Source organism: Rhopalosiphum maidis, chromosome 4 (genome assembly GCF_003676215.2).
Source record: "Rhopalosiphum maidis isolate BTI-1 chromosome 4, ASM367621v3, whole genome shotgun sequence".
Taxonomy (NCBI): Eukaryota; Metazoa; Arthropoda; class Insecta; order Hemiptera; family Aphididae; genus Rhopalosiphum; species Rhopalosiphum maidis.
The window spans coordinates 47762178-47779231 of NC_040880.1; the positions used below are offsets into that span (position 1 = coordinate 47762178).

At 29.2% G+C, this 17054-nt stretch overlaps 2 protein-coding genes across 2 annotated transcripts; one reads left to right on the top strand and one right to left on the bottom strand.

The window, feature by feature from the left end:
- Positions 1-559: 559 nt before the first annotated feature.
- Positions 560-8324, top strand: LOC113558016 (DNA damage-binding protein 1). Its single transcript, XM_026963545.1, has 19 exons — positions 560-956; positions 1486-1634; positions 1717-1979; positions 2264-2402; positions 2477-2626; positions 2688-2841; positions 2913-3134; positions 3203-3653; positions 3740-3906; positions 3980-4110; positions 4173-4357; positions 4419-4542; positions 4614-4845; positions 4925-5190; positions 6259-6429; positions 6496-6605; positions 6695-6864; positions 6931-7157; positions 8019-8324. The coding sequence occupies exons 1-19, from the start codon at positions 890-892 to the stop codon at positions 8115-8117; spliced, it is 3477 nt and encodes a 1158-aa protein (XP_026819346.1). The 5' UTR covers positions 560-889; the 3' UTR covers positions 8118-8324.
- A 3404-nt stretch (positions 8325-11728) lies between these two features.
- LOC113559405 (cuticle protein 19-like) lies at positions 11729-16327 on the bottom strand. The gene is made up of 3 exons (XM_026965209.1): positions 16174-16327; positions 13478-13723; positions 11729-12826 (listed from the first exon to the last, which is right to left on the bottom strand). Exons 1-3 carry the CDS (start codon positions 16315-16317, stop codon positions 12569-12571), a joined length of 648 nt encoding a protein of 215 aa, XP_026821010.1. The 5' UTR covers positions 16318-16327; the 3' UTR covers positions 11729-12568.
- Positions 16328-17054: the final 727 nt, after the last annotated feature.

A 17054-nucleotide genomic window follows, 5' to 3' on the forward strand; every position in this document is an offset into this window, starting at 1 on the left:
AAAAAGCTATTACATAATATAATATTTCTATGCTTTGCTACTCATTACGCGGATCTGTCATATTGTTTTTTTTACAATTTATTCTGTCAGTTAACTTTTTAAAAACTCGCAAATTAACAACATAGTTAAGTTTCTTTATTTTGTGCATTGTACTATAATTGTATACGTATAATGTAAATTTAAGTATAAGTCTAAGACGATATATTTTCAGTAGGTAATTGTTTTGAAAAATAAAAACAATAATTTTATTGTGAAACAAGTTTTTACTTTTTTGGAACAGCTGCTTGCTGTAGCGGTCAGCTGCACGCTGCACCAGCTCTATCACTATAATAATAATAATAATAATAATAATAATAATGCAAATTTAATGATGATATATTTCTCTGGAATAGTTGGTAGCACTGTAACGTAAACCAACCGCAGTCGTATATGATACCATACCGGTCGGTCCGGCGTTTTGAGGATATCAGGCGCATGGTGAACGGAAAACAAAATAAATATAACGTGGTACCACACAGTTTTTCCCTGCTTTCCTGGTGCTACCGTACGGACACGCGATAACGTAGTCTACCGCCGACCGATAGGTACGACAACAAGTAACGACACCGTGACTTGCGACGAATGGTAGTTACTAGTTACGCCGTACACGTTTTGCGCGGTTTTGGCCTTAGTAATAATAATTATTAATTGAAGATTAACTATAGTGATACCTAATACCTATTGGCTATTATTAAATCTTCATTATTTTTTCACGATATCGTGCACGCTTATTGCCGTACATTGCTCATTACACGTGAATGAACGATACTACTGAACACGAGTTCGTTGTCTCCAAAAACTCGGCTGATTCAAATAATAGCAGTCTAATAATTGATCAGTGATCACAGACATGACCATGCAGCAGTTCTATACCGTAACAGCTCACAAGCCTACAGCGGTCGTCACCAGCATCTCGGGTACGTGATTTAAAGCATTTAACCCAACACCCAAGTACCATAAGTATTTGTTTGCCAACATCGTCCGTAAGTCCGTTCACTTGTTTTGTGCCGGACATTATATTTTACATTACAGAACGTGTAAACGTTTAAATCCGCGACTGCGCTTATAAAGCTATTTTAATGTTAATTAACAGTTAAGTAATTTTCTGCTTTGTTTAGTGGTTTTATGAAAATTTTTACTGTTTCTCAATGTATTTGATGACAGGTTACTCACTTGCGGTATTGAATTAATTTATGAAACAAACTTTTAATTTGAGTTTATCTGCATAAATAACTCAATTATTAAATATTTAGGTATACTAAGAAATATTGTTTTTTTAGTACTCACTTTTGTTTATTTTTAAACAATTATATTTTTCGATTAAGACTTATTAAATATTTAGTATTTTTCATCTGTTAGGCATAAGTTATTGAATATTTTTATGTAGTCATTGTGAATATTGCAATTTTTTTTTATGTTATAAGATTTTCATATTTTCAATTTTAGCAAATTTCACATCACCGACTGATCGTAATCTACTTGTTGCAAGATTTAATCGTATAGACATATCTTTAGTCACTGAAGAAGGTTTGCAGCCAATTAAAGAAATAGCATTATATGGAAAAATTGAAATAATGAAAGTTTTCCGCCCTAAGGTATGGTATTAAATTCATGACAAAATTATATTAAACCATGATTAAACTTATAAAAATGTTAATGATTCAATTTTTTTTCAAGCATAAGGATAAAGACTTGTTATTTGTAGTAACTGCTCGATACAACACCATGATTTTAGAATGTGTTCAAACAGAAAATGGTGATATTGAAATTGTTACAAAAGCTCATGGTGTTATATCAGATCAAATTGGAAAAATATCTGAGATCGGTGCTATGGCTGTCATTGATCCAAGTGCAAGAGTAATTGGTCTAAAATTATATGATGGATTATTTAAAATCATACCATTAGATAAAGAAGGCGAACTAAAGGCTTATTGTTTAAGGTAAAATATGTTAAGTATATTAATAACTGAAATTATAATGATTATTGTTCACTAATATTAAAAGCAAATTGATTGTATTAGAAATTTTAATTTTAATATTCTTAAAACTTACTATGATTTATTGAATAACAGAAATGATATATCATTGTTTTAATATAAATTTATTTTCCTCTAAAGCAGAATAATGTAATCCAATAATACAATATAAAATATATTTTAACAATAAATTTATATTTATTATATTTAAATTTATATTAATTGTGTATTTTTTGATTTAATGCTAGGATGGAAGAAGTTGAAGTACAAGATATTGATTTCCTGTATGGTTGTGCTAATCCAACTATTATTATTATACATCAGGATACTATGGGCCGCCACATTAAAGCTAAAGAATTATCTATAAAGGATAAAGAATTTGTAAAGGTGCTTCATATTTGTGTTTCTTGAAGTTATCTAGTTTATTTGCTAATTTGTATTATTATTTTTATTATTTACAGACTCCTTGGAAACAAGAAAATGTTGAAACGGAAGCTTCAATGATTATTCCTGTTCCCGAACCTCTCTGTGGTGCCATTATTATTGGTCGAGAATCAGTTTTGTATCATAATGGTTCCTTTTTTATTGCTATTTCTCCTCCTGTCATAAAAGTAAAATATAATTTATTTATTAAAGAAAGACATTTATAGTATTTTATATGTATATTTGTAGCAAAGTACAATAGTATGTTATGCCAGAATTGATTCAGAAGGTACAAGATATTTACTTGGAGATATGGCTGGTCATTTGTTTATGTTATTACTGAATTATGAAAAAAATCCAGATGGTACATTTAAAATCAAAGATCCAAAAGTTGATTTATTGGGTTAGTAATAGTACATAATTATATTTAAATAATTATCACCTTTATTAAATCAATATATATCTCTTTTTCAGGAGAGATCAGCATACCTGAATCCCTTACATACTTGGATAACAAAATAATATATGTAGCATCTCGAGTGGGCGACTCTCAACTTATAAAACTTAATAAAAAGCCTGATCAATTTGGTTCACACATCACTGTTTTAGATACTTTTATGAATTTAGGACCTATTGTTGATATGTGTGTTATAGATTTAGAACGACAGGGCCAAGGACAAGTTGTTACTTGTTCAGGTGTGCATTAAACATTATTAAAAATAAAGACAAAAATGATAACATTGTTTTATTTTTTCTCATTTAAGGAGCTTATAAAGAAGGATCTCTTAGAATAATACGCAACGGAATAGGAATTCAAGAAGTGGCCACAATTGATTTAGTTGGAATTAAAGGAATGTGGCCTTTACGTGTTACTACTGATAGTCTTCTGGATGATACATTAGTTTTATCTTTTGTTGGACATAGCAGAGTGTTAGCATACAATGGAGAAGAAGTAGAAGAAATAGATTTAGAAGGTTTTCAATCTGAGTTACAAACATTTTATTGTGGTAATACATCGGATAATAAAATGGTCCAAATAACATCTGCTAGTGTTAGATTGATTTGTCTGGAAAGCAAATGTTTAATAAGTGAATGGAATGTACCCGATGGTAAAAGTATCAATGTAGTATCATGTAATGGTCATCAAGCTGTTTGTGCTACAGGTAATAGCTTATATTACATTGAAATTGGAGCGGACAAAGTCTTACAAAATGGGTATGAATCATTCATATATTTTATTACAAATTATATTCATTACTTAATTCTTAAATATTTCATATTTTTTTTACCTTTATTTAAAGATTTATCACATTAGAACATGAAGTATCTTGTCTTGATGTTTGTTCATTTAAAGATGAATTTTCCAAAACTATAAGTTTGGTAGCTGTTGGTTTATGGATGGACATATCTGTAAAAGTACTTCAACTACCTGACTTTGTAGAACTTGTTCGAGAGCCTTTAGGCGAAGGTAAGTATAATAATTAATAATTATTACAAATTATATTATTTACAATATGTTTTAACAATATTTTGTTCCATAGAAATCATACCTCGATCAATATTAATGGTAACATTTGAAAATATTGACTATTTATTATGTGCATTAGGAGATGGTAGCTTATGTTATTTTCATTTAAATCCTGAAAATGGGGTATTAAGTGATAAGCGTAAGGTTAGTATAAATAATTTTACTTAAATAACAAATAAACTTAAACAGTTATATTTTTATTTTAGGTAAATCTTGGTACTCAACCTACTTTAATCAGAAAATTCCAATCACTTGCTACTACAAGTGTATTTGCATGTTCAGATCACCCAACTGTAATATATTCATCAAATAATAAATTGATTTTCTCAAATGTTAATCTGCGCAAAGTTAACCACATGTGTTCACTTAATACTAAAAGTTATCCAGATAGGTAAATAAATTGAAAAATTAAATATATATATATAATTATCTAATTTTATGTCAATTTAAAGTTTGGCAATGGCAACTGATACTTCTATTATAATTGGTACAATTGATGAGATGCAGAAACTACATATTCGTACCATTCCTCTTGGAGAAGCACCTCGACGAATTGCACACCAAGAGTCAAGCAAGGTATGATTATCAAACAAATACTTAAAATTTTACATATCTAATTTATTTATTTCATTTTTAAAATATATTAGTCTTTTGGTATAATAACAATGAGAATAGATGTTCATGAAGGAATAAATTTAGTCCCAGCTAGACCTAGTGCTAGTACCAGTGCTCAGAATACTTCTGGTGCAATTAACAGTCGTATGCCAAATAGTACATCTGCAAATAGTAATCAAGGACCATTAAGTATTGGAAATAGTGAATATGGTCTTGAAGTTGAAATTCATAATATGCTTGTGCTAGACCAAAATACTTTTGAGGGTTAGTTAATTTATTTATACAAATTACTAAAACAAGGCATTAATAATTAATAATATTTTTTTTACAAAACCTGTTATAGTGTTACATGCACATCAGTTAAACTCAAATGAATATGCACTAAGTATCATATCAGCAAAATTGAGTGATGATCCTGCTACTTATTACATATTGGGAACTGCTGTTGTGAATCCCGAAGACCAAGACCCCAAATTGGGACGCATACTCATATTTAATTGGGATGATTCTTCATCAAAACTTACACAAATAAGTGAGAAAGAAGTAAAAGGTGCATGTTATGCTATGGCTGAATTTAATGGCAAACTTTTAGCTGCAGTTAATTGTACGGTAAGTTCAATATTTATTAACTATTATTATCTATTAGTTAAATTTGACCGCAATAACTGGTTTGATTGTAAAATCAACAAAAATTCAATATTACATTTTCTTATCGCACATACTGTTTAACGTTGGTGTATGTACTTTCTTTCCTTTTTATTTGTAAGTGTTTAGTATGGAAAACCACAAACATTTTAGTTTTTTAGGATAAGCTAGATATACAGGCATTGCCTTTTGATTTACATTTAAACAACAAACAATACTTAGCTATTATAATTTATATTATGTTGTATAAATTTATGGATAGGTTACTGCTTATTATATGTTGTTACAGAACTACCTGGTAAATTTATTTTTTCAGATTTTATTTACTAGACAGATAGGGCCACAGATGTATTACTGTTTTGAATTTTATTTACCTCACAACACAAAATTATAGAGTTATATTTGTACTAATCTAATCTACATTTTATTCAATGATATTCAGTAGTTCCTACATATCTACTAGTTAGATACTATTGGTCTCAATTTACATCTATATTCACAGAGAGAAAATTATCTATTAGACTACTGGTCAATGTATACTTTAAGAGCATATTTCCACATTATCCATTTTATTGATCATATATAATTTGCCAATTATGATTATTTTCTTGACTTCAGTTCAAAAGATTTTTTAAAATACATTATGATTATGATTTATGATATAACAAAAAGTTAAAGACCATTACTGGTAATATTTTTAGAATAATATTAAAAAAGTTATAAACAACAAATTTTTTTTTAAAATTATATCAACTAATTAAAGAAATTAAAAATATTAAACATTATTTAGAAAGTTAATGATTTTATTTTGTAAATAAATTAAAAAATTAATAATTATATTTAATATTTCAAACTTAATAAATTGTTTGTTTATTTTTTTAATAATTGACACATTTTTTATTACAATTACATATTATGTGTGGGATGTTTGATAATATATGATTTAATTAGTAACAAACGAGTGTTTGTAAAATTTAGGGTAGATACTTTTTGTTTATTCGCCAACTTATCAAATTATTCTTATTTTCATAGGTTCGATTATTTGAATGGACTGCTGAAAAAGAATTAAGACTTGAATGCAGCCACTTCAATAATATTGTAGCACTATTTGTGAAAACTAAAGGAGACTTTATTCTTTGTGGTGATTTAATGAGATCATTAACATTGTTACAATACAAAACTATGGAAGGCAGTTTTGATGAAGTAAGTTACTTAAATTTATGATAAATAATGAATCATATTATAATATCCTTTACATGTTACGAGTAGATAGCTAGAGATTACAATCCAAAATGGTCAACAGCCATAGAAATTATTGATGATGATATATTCTTAGGTGCAGAAAATGATAAAAACTTATTTATTATACACAAAGACAGGTGATTTATTGTTTTATTATATATTATGTATAATACATAAAATAATAATTTAATAAATATTTTATTAATATTTTATTTTATGTATTTAGTACATTGACAAGTGATGAAGCCCGACATCGACTTCAAGAAGTTGGTCGATTTCACTTGGGTGATCTAGTAAATGTGTTCAGGCATGGTTCATTAGTAATGCAGCATTTCACTGATACTTATGTATCAGTTCAAGGAGGTATTCTTTATGGTACTTGCAGTGGAGCTCTAGGTAATGTGAAAGTATTTTAAACAAATATGAATTTGTTATTTAATAATGGTTTTATTATTTTATTAGGGTTGGTGACACAGTTGACTCCCAAAATGTATGACTTTCTGGCAGATTTAGAAAAGAGTTTAGCATCAGTAATTAAAGGAGTAGGAAAAATTCAACATCAGTTTTGGCGAAGCTATCATACTGAAATAAGAACAGAGCCTGCTGAATCATTGATAGATGGAGATTTAATTGAGAGCTTTTTAGATTTATCAAAAAAAGAGATGCTAGAAGTTGTTAATGAACTTCAGGTATTGTAATATAAGTTATGAGTTAAAATTCAATACACATAATGTAATGTTATTTACTTGAGAAAATAATTATTAATTGATTTTTTAAACTTTAAAACATGTTTGATGGTTTTCAGTAAATCATAGATTTAATTATTAAAGCAACAATAATTCTAGTCCAAGATTTTAGTGCAGAATGTGTTTATCGTATTTGTATAATTGTATACAGACATATACTATGTATTTTAATTATGATTCACGGGTTTATTTACTTAAAAACTAAAATTATCCTAAAAAATGATTGAAATTTAAGACTTAACAATTCAAAGTAGTATTATAAATGAAAACTGCAATTCTTGCAAAAATGTGTTAAATATAAAATTGATACAACTCTTAATATTTTCTCTGATAAATGTATGTTTCAATTTATAAATATTTTATTTTAGTTTATCAGTTGCATTATTGTATTTCTTTTCTTTTTTCATGTTATTTATAACAAAGTTTATTGTATGACTGATGGTTTAGATAAATGTATTATCATTCAAAACCTTTAACAAATGTTTAGATACAGTATGTATATTGTTAAATTTAGACAAAATAGTAAATGCAAATATATTTTAACAATAAAATTTATTGAATTCCCACTTTTGTTATAATATGATTAATTTAATAATCTAACTAATGTATACTGTTACTAAAAGATAATATATCAGTTCTGCACATTTTTCCACCTTCAGCCAATTTTGTTATGTGGGAGATGCAGTGCGCATCATTGAACAGAAATTGGTTTACGCCCAATATATTCTATTTTGAAACAATATAAATATAAATATAAAAATTATGCTTATAAGATACATAATTTTATACATTTTTATGTTTCAGGGATCATATGATCATGATTTCAAAAAAATTGCAAAAGAGACAAAATTAACTTTAGATGATGTCATTAAACTGGTTGAAGATTTAACCAGAATACATTAATTAATAATTAATTTGGATCTTTCTTATTTTGAATGTTTTTTATGATTTTTTTGTATTAAACCACTATTTTTTCAAATGTACAAATCATGTATTATACCTTTGATTTAGTTTGTTCAATTTAAATTTTAAATAATAGTACTAAAAAATAAATTTGAATTTATATTAGTAATTTTCATAAGTTAATATTTTTTTACTTAATAAGATGACCTTATTTAATGTTATTTCTTAAAAAAATAAAAATACAATTACCAGTATATTACCTAAAAGATGTATACCGTAAATATATTGAATTTTGATATTATTATAAATTATAATATACTAAATTCAATACTTGAATTATTATTAAAACTAAAATTGTTATTATCTATAAGATATATCAAAATTGAATAAATATGTTTTGAATGGATGCTGTATAAAATAAATACACTATTTTATAGTTTTTATTGTTTAATGTGATCAATTTTACGTGTGTAAATACAATATATTTCTATTGAAGAAATTATACTTTGTAGGTTTTAGCCATTGTGGTATTAACTACAGAATTCAAAATCTGTGTAAACAAGGTAGTCTGAAAACATTTTAACTCTTTTTTTTTTTTTTTTAAGACTTGTAACCATTAAAAAAGTATATGCTCAGTTGTTAATTTGAAATATTAACATTTATAAACTGTTATTAAACCATACTCACAAACTGTCAAACCCACACATGTATATTCCACCGATTTTATTGTAAATAATTTTGAGATCAGATTTATAAAAGTCAAAATTTCAATTATGTTTATGGCTTATAAAAAATTGTAGTCCATGGAATTAGTTATTGTTCATTAATACCTGTGCCTTATCAAAAATATAAACTTAAAACCTAAAATCTTTAAATTTGTTTTTATGTCATTATAATTTTGACATTGATTTTAAGTGGTACAATAATGGTCAATAGCTTTTAAATCAATTGTTATCAACTATTATCGAAATAATAATAAAATAATTTTATTATCAGTGTACCTATTGATAGAGGGCCGCAGTAAAAACTTTCTCTATGTCTTACGCAGAATATACTAGTATAGTTAAAACCTCTATCTGTATTTCATTAACTATTTGTTCTTATTAATATGCACTAATATTATTATATGATAAATGCACCATAAATTACCAATTGTAAAATCTGTGTTCTGAATAAAAAAAATATTATTTTGGTTTAATACAAAACAAGTTGCAATAATGTTGAGCAATTATTAATTTATTATAATATTTTATACTCAATAATAATTGGATAAGTAATTTAGAATTTATCTTTTATGTTTTTATCGAATTAGCAATTTTTAATAAAATCTTGTTTCTTATTTTCACAAAATCGTACGTTGTTTTTTCTCACGTTACAATATGATATTAAAAAAGACTAAATACGTTCGTAAAATTTTAAAATATGCTTAAATTCGTATTTTGAATAATCAAATCTCTGTGAAATATAATATTTAGTGCTTGCTTAACATTTTACAGGACGATCGACCAATAAAAATATGCAAACGCTTTCAAATCCTAACTAATGACAACGAGTGAATTACAAAGAGCTGTTATTTTATATAAAAGTATATTACAACACTAGTGTTGGACAGTGAAAAAACTTGTACCAACGTGTCCGCTTAACCTTGTATAAAAGAACTTTACTTAATCAAAACGCAACATTGACGTATCTTTAATTACTAAATTGTATGCCATTCGTGTTTTAAACAACGTCGTGCCATGTTGGATGGATAAGGTCACACGTGCATACCCGGCCAACCATAAACACTGCGGAGAAATCAATCAACAACTGCACCCTCTTCAAAAAGTCCAGGTAAGACTTATAATTAAATTCATATAGGTACTTTCTGTATAATAAAATAATATATTTAAAACTACCTACTTATAAGGCCAGGTTGGTCTTGTTTTGTATGTACTTACCAAGTTTTGCAAAATTGAAATAAAATCAAAAATGTTCACAGTCATTATGCGAATTGGTCATAAAAAAATTGAATGTATATAAAAATTTATATTTTTTATGATACGTTTATTTAACTCCAATAACTGATACCTGATATAGTGATATTATACATAGGTATTGGCCGGTTTTGAACACGGCGTGAAGTATAGGCAATATAGGTACTCGCGTGCACGTAATACATACAATATTGTATCGTCGTCAATTAATAATTAACATTAGAACTAGGAATTATTATTTTTTTTTTTATCGATTCGTTACGGCGGTGACGACTAGCAAATATTTACATTTTCCGCGCGTGTCGATCTCATAACCGCGACCGCCTAATTGCTAATACCCATAATAAATAGCGCGTGCCACGTACAGTAATCATTATTCATTAATCAATATTATTAATATTATCATGATCGATAACACTACTATAATCACAATGGCGTACGATCCGCGAAGCGCAAAACGCAGACTTTCGATTTTCGGCTCGCCCGGCGTAAAAAAATACGGTACAACACACAAATGCGGAAAATACGCTTCCCTTTCCCCACACCACACTTTGTAATATGTATAATCGTCGCGAGAGCGTCATAACGTATTACATTATCTATTTATTTTTATTGTTTATTACTACTGTTATTATTATTATTATTATTGTGTCGTGTCCGTTCGCCGAGCTCGTTCGTGACAACCGTCCTCGCGCGGCGGTTCGATCGTTGCGAAATATTTGTTTATTATAACGCGTCACTATTGTAGGGTCAACGCCACACGACGAGAATGATAAGAACAGAATAATAATATATACATATAATACGCGGCACCGCCGTATTGCTATATATTATATTATACTACCCTACCCATACCCCATATATACACACGTTATTATCCAATATTCATAATATACGCGTGTGCAACCGTATATAACTAGCGCGTAATCCATAGAATATGCCGTGTTATTATATACGTACACCAGCTGTATATAGATACATTATTGTGAGGCTGCAGACCTTAAATACAAATATTCTGAATTCGATACAAAACGCGCACGATTCCGTGTGCCGAGTTCGGTTTACCGTACATTATAAATGTATATAATATAATTCTATGTATAATATTTTATTTACAGATATTTATGTAATGTACATTGTGCGCTATGTGGTTTATGTGTGCACATATATGTATATATCACCATATCGGTGTCGTACCGGGTTTGTGCCCATCTACAACTTTTTTTCCTATTCAATATTTATTTTTATTTTTTATTTTTGGAATGTCACAAGAAAATTATTTATTAATTGTAATATGTATAACCTATTTATTATTTACAGCAATCGTTAAAACGTACGATATTTTTTAGTTCATTTGGATACCGAATAACATTAAAATCGAAATAGGTAGTCGATTTATAATGTAAATATTTAACATTATAGAATATAGTTGCTTATTTCTTTAATCCCTCTAAAGTATTGTTTATTTGCATGTTACGTACTTTGTCGTTCGCATATTAGCCTAGTTACCTAATTATTGATATATAAATATATATCATGTTTAGGTATCGTTGTTGTCGCAATAGTATCGCTATTCACTACGACATAGTTGCAGTTATCCAGAAATAATACAATAAAATGAAACAGATATAGAAATATATATGTTTTAGATATATTATGAGCAATTATAAAATGTATATACAAAACAGAGTACAATAAATGGTCAAGTAAAAAGTATACAAAAATATTTCAAGTATGTTTTCTACAACATTTTTAACAATCGAGAAATATTATACCCAGGATTTGGTATACAATTCTTGAAAGCGTGTAAAAATTAATAATAATAAATTTGAATACATAATAAAATAGTAGACATTAAATAAAAAACACCGTGTAAAAAAAACAAATGAAAAATAATTTTAAAGTAAAAATAATTTCCTCATTCTAAACGTATATTATAATAATTACGAAATAATGTATATTAGGTGTATACGACCTACAGTAGGCACGTCGGGATATTCGGTTATCGTGTAATAATTATATCGAAAAGAGATCATTGATGAAGCAATAAGGGACGTATAATATATTAATATAGTTCACTCGATTTCTTGCGTGTAAAAAAATTGTAATAATAATATAAGAATCGGGTATATTTCAGCGAAAAGCAACGAGTGGAGACAGAAGGAATTGGAATAGTTTTGTAAAGTTAACGCAAAGAGACTCGATATAGTATATATAGCGTGAAATAATAGAATATACTAAGATTTTCGTACTCATATTATACCGTACGAAACGGAAGAATTGACATTGGTGTTATTTATATTTTTTTGATTTGGTATTGGTAAAAACTCTACTATTATATGCTATATATATAATATACTATATATTAACGTTGTTCGCTTATAAACGAAACGTATACCTAAAAAATTAATACTTAATAATATAACGTGTGGTAACGACGGTTTAATGTTTGGTAAATTCGTGTATTAATTGGTCTTAACGGCGGTAAGCGTGGTGGTAGGTTGGTGCGTGGGCGACGTGGGTCGGGTGATGGGCAGTGCCGGACTTGTGTACGACAGCGTTGAAACCGTTGTGGTCGTCAGCGGTGTAAGTGACTTTGCGTGTGGTACCGTCTGGTTCGACCAAGCTGTATTCACCCTTGACAACGTCACCGTCCCTCTCTTCCCATTGGTCCTTGACATCGCCGGTGTGGTAGTCCTTCACGCCGTAGTTGAACGAGTACTTAGGCGGCGACTGCAGTAGCCATTCCGAGTTTAGAATATGAGAAAAACGACATAACAATATTGTGCACGTTAATGAAGTGACATGATAATATTATGTATGTGGAGGGATTTTATTTTATTTTTTATGGACCTAACTTTTGGCGGTGATTGGTAATAAGAAACGGTGCAAGTCGTCTGAGCAGTAAACGTGTTGTATAAAGAGGATATATAGGACATTTGAAACATAATATTCATAATAATATGATATTGTCATGACTGATTTTTAACAAATTTTTATCGACGTTAAAAGATATTAAGTAAAATCGAATTTACAACATCATAATGTGTATACGAATAATACAATTTTTTTTACGTTTAATATATCGTCCATAGTCGAAGAAATGTAATATACATCAACGAAATATTTTTACTTCAGGGAAGGAAAAATTCATATGTTTTAACTTTTTAGGTGTATGTTTTGTTTCTTCAGATTTTATTGAAACCAAATATATAATCGGTGTGATCAGAATATTTTAATGTTAGTCAAAACAGTATTTGGATGTAGGCTATAGGCATTTGATACAAGGATTGTTATAATTATTATTATGTATTGTATTATTCATGTAAAATGTATTAAAAATTAATATATTGTATTATTTATTGCAGGATGTGCATCACTCACGTAGTAGTCGACGGGTTTTGAGGAGTAGCTGGGGTAGTCGGCTTGGTAGGTGCTGGCTGACGAGTAAGCTGGATACGCAGCGTAGTCGTAGGATGGGGCCTCTTCATAACCGTGGTGAAGGTAGCCGGCAGGTGCGCCGCCGTGATGGTAACCGATCGCAGCGGGTGCAGCGCCGTGGTAAGCGGCAGCGCGGTGAGCCAAGTAGCTTCCGCAAGTTACGTGCAACAGGAGAGCAGCGAGTGTGCACTGCCAAACGGACACGAATACATTTCGATATTATTTATCAAAAAAAAAAAATGTTGTTTTTTCTATTTATTCTTCGTTATTTCTCTCGCATTATTCTTACATTTACGCGGGTGTATTTTATTAAACATCAGGAGGTATCGTAATATATGTAAAATATGCGTATATGTATAGGTTATAATATTATGAAATATTATATTGAGGTTACTTTTATAACACAATATTCACACAGACCTTGTTCGTAACAATAATATTGTCTTTATACGTTGAACCACGGACAACCATATGGAATGGCTACAATTATTGACGAAAACAACGCGTAATATGTGAACAAAATTCCTCGGCGCAGTTTCCGCCCCCAACGCCACACCTTCGCCCGCGCAAAGCGGCTACAAGCAATCCGCTCACGTCGTGCATCTCGATATAAAAAGACACCACTGCTGCACCAGCCGTTGCCGGAGGTAGGTACTTACGTATAACCATATAATATAACCTATATATTATTATCTGCAGTGTACGTACCTATTGGCTATTACGTCCCTACTGTAGCAGCGTATTATGTATAGGTACATAACATATTATAACGTTGTGATATGCACCCGTGTGCGTTTTTTTTCGAGTCGATAACGCCGTAGCGAAGAACAGCGAATCTATCGTTCACGTCGAATCGTGCCCAATGATCGGATCTCGTATATATTTTATATACATATCATAACGCGTATATAACTTACATGTATATTTAAATGTATATATTATACGGAATTTATCGAGTCGGGTGTGATCACGACCGCGTGTGTATAATATTATATGTATATATTCATGTAGGTATTTAGCGCCGCCGACGAGAAGCGCACTCCGCAGCGGTGCACGCGTATATGTATATGAATATATATATATTATGAATGTAATTATTTTTTTTTTATTCTTTCGCACACACGACAATGGCACGGCGGCCAAGCACGCACAATGGACGTGAAAAATGAATCCGATAATTGGGTTATAGTCGCAAGAAAACGCGGTCAACGCGCGTGTTGCACAATCGTCAGTCGTCGCTGCCGATGATCTTTAATTAATTGTAACACGCGGAAAACCGGACGCGTACGTATATTTTATTATTGTAACGGTCACACGTATAATATATGTGATATTATATCTATAAATGCACAAGCCGCGGTGGGATAGACTTGCGCCCGACGAGCGCGTAACACCGCCGCTGTGAGAATTCGTGTAGAAAGTCGAAAACTATATTATATGTATTATAAATAATATGGTATATATACTTGCAGGTATAGTGTCGCGTACAAACAATGCGCTTGAAATTATATTTTTCTCGTGATTACGAATTGAATTCACTAATGATTGCGTATTATATTATATGTATAATATGTGTGTGGTTCGTATGCCAATAAACTATATATATAATAAATATGTGTGCAGCGTGCTATTTATATGGATATGATACTGCGTGAGATCGTAAAGTGCTTCGAATAGTACAGGTATGATAATATATAATTGTGTAATAACCGTATGCATTTTATATGAACTAAAGAGAATAACATTTTAAGAATATATTGCTGGAAAAAATGTATGTGAGAATGCAGGAATATATCGCATTCGTCGATTTCGTCATAGATATACTTACAATTTTACGTGTTACTATAGTTACTATGTATATATATTTCGGTTTGAATATTTTTTTTTTTTCATTTTATCTTAAATATTATACCAAATAACTAAATTTTATATTAATCTTATTAAGAATATAACGTATTTCGAATTGTTTCAAATAATAAATCATCCATTCAAATACGAACGAACGTTAAAGTCTCTCATACAGCCAATAACAACCTCCGTGAATATTAGTTATCTTTTATTTTATACATTTATAGTCATCTCCTTTCACCATCTATAAAGGTTATGAATTCCAAAAATGAAAATTTTAAGGAACGGTGTGATTTTTTCATCAATTTGGACATAGGATATTATTAATATTATAACATTATAACTTTTAGATTTAAGAAACACCGAATTTATAAGTAGTCATGAAAATGAAATTGAACGTTGCTATAGCCCTTTTAAAAAAAGTATAGGTTGAAGAGATTTTGATACAAATACTTATTAGTTCATAAAAGTACAAATACAAAAAAAAAATGTAACTTTTCTATAGTGTTCACGAATTATAGAGTTGAAATTAAAATAAACTATTTATTATTTTTATACTTGCAATAAATGTAGGTATAAAAACATAGTCATTTTATTTTTTAATAGAACACTCATATACAATTGTAATAAAACTATTGAACTATACAGTATTAAATTTATAGATCGGTAAAATAATACACAAGTTTAGACAAGTAGCCAAGTATTTTAATATTTCTGCGAGATCAACTAACATTTTTTTCGTTAAACATTACATAATATAATCTTAAAATATAATATTATGTTATACTGACCTGTATGAACGCCATTTTTGAATTGAACGGTGAGTAGTGATAAAGCACTGTTGAAAAATAAAACACAACGTTGAGAACTAGCTGTGACTGTTCTAGAACACTGTTGGATTCAGTATGATCTGTACAGCGGACGGGACGGTGCATTTATACTAAAAGGGAGGCATCGGGTGTCCCCACGCTCGCTAGTCGCTCATTGGTCAATCGTCCATCCACGTGCGTCCGCGGTCGTTTTAGGCCGATGATATTATTTCTTTTTTTTTATTAACCACTGCGGCCGTCGTCACTACAATTGCTCTCACAATAATCGTTTTTGTTTGGTTATTATTATTTTACTTATTTTATTTTGCGTTATTTATTTTATTGTCAGTGTTATGGTAAATAAATTATATTTAAGAACCTTGGACTAAATACTTAATCAGTGTCAGACTCAAACGAGTAACTTGTAGTCTGTAGTATACAAGTATTTTACCTACTATATGTGTGTATGCGGCAGAAGTATCATCATGATATTATTGAGTGTTCCTATTCTGCGGATAAACTTAATACTTTACTAGATCTCTGTAGTAGAATTTACATTTTCAAAATTGAAATGTAGTGAAAGAGTTGTAAGACATACTATCCACTGTCTACTGCAAGTTAAACTATTCACGTATGAAATCCCGTAAGTCTATAAATATGTATATATTACTTTGTTAACTTTAATAAGCTTGCATCATTGAAATATTTAAAAAAAATATTATTTTCTATATTAATTATACTACAATTAGCGTCTAAAAAATATATTTTAATCCAAAAATGAAAATTGATATATTCAATACTAAATATTATACACCTTTTAATTTTTTCATCAATAAATTCTACTTTTAAACTTAAATAATCCT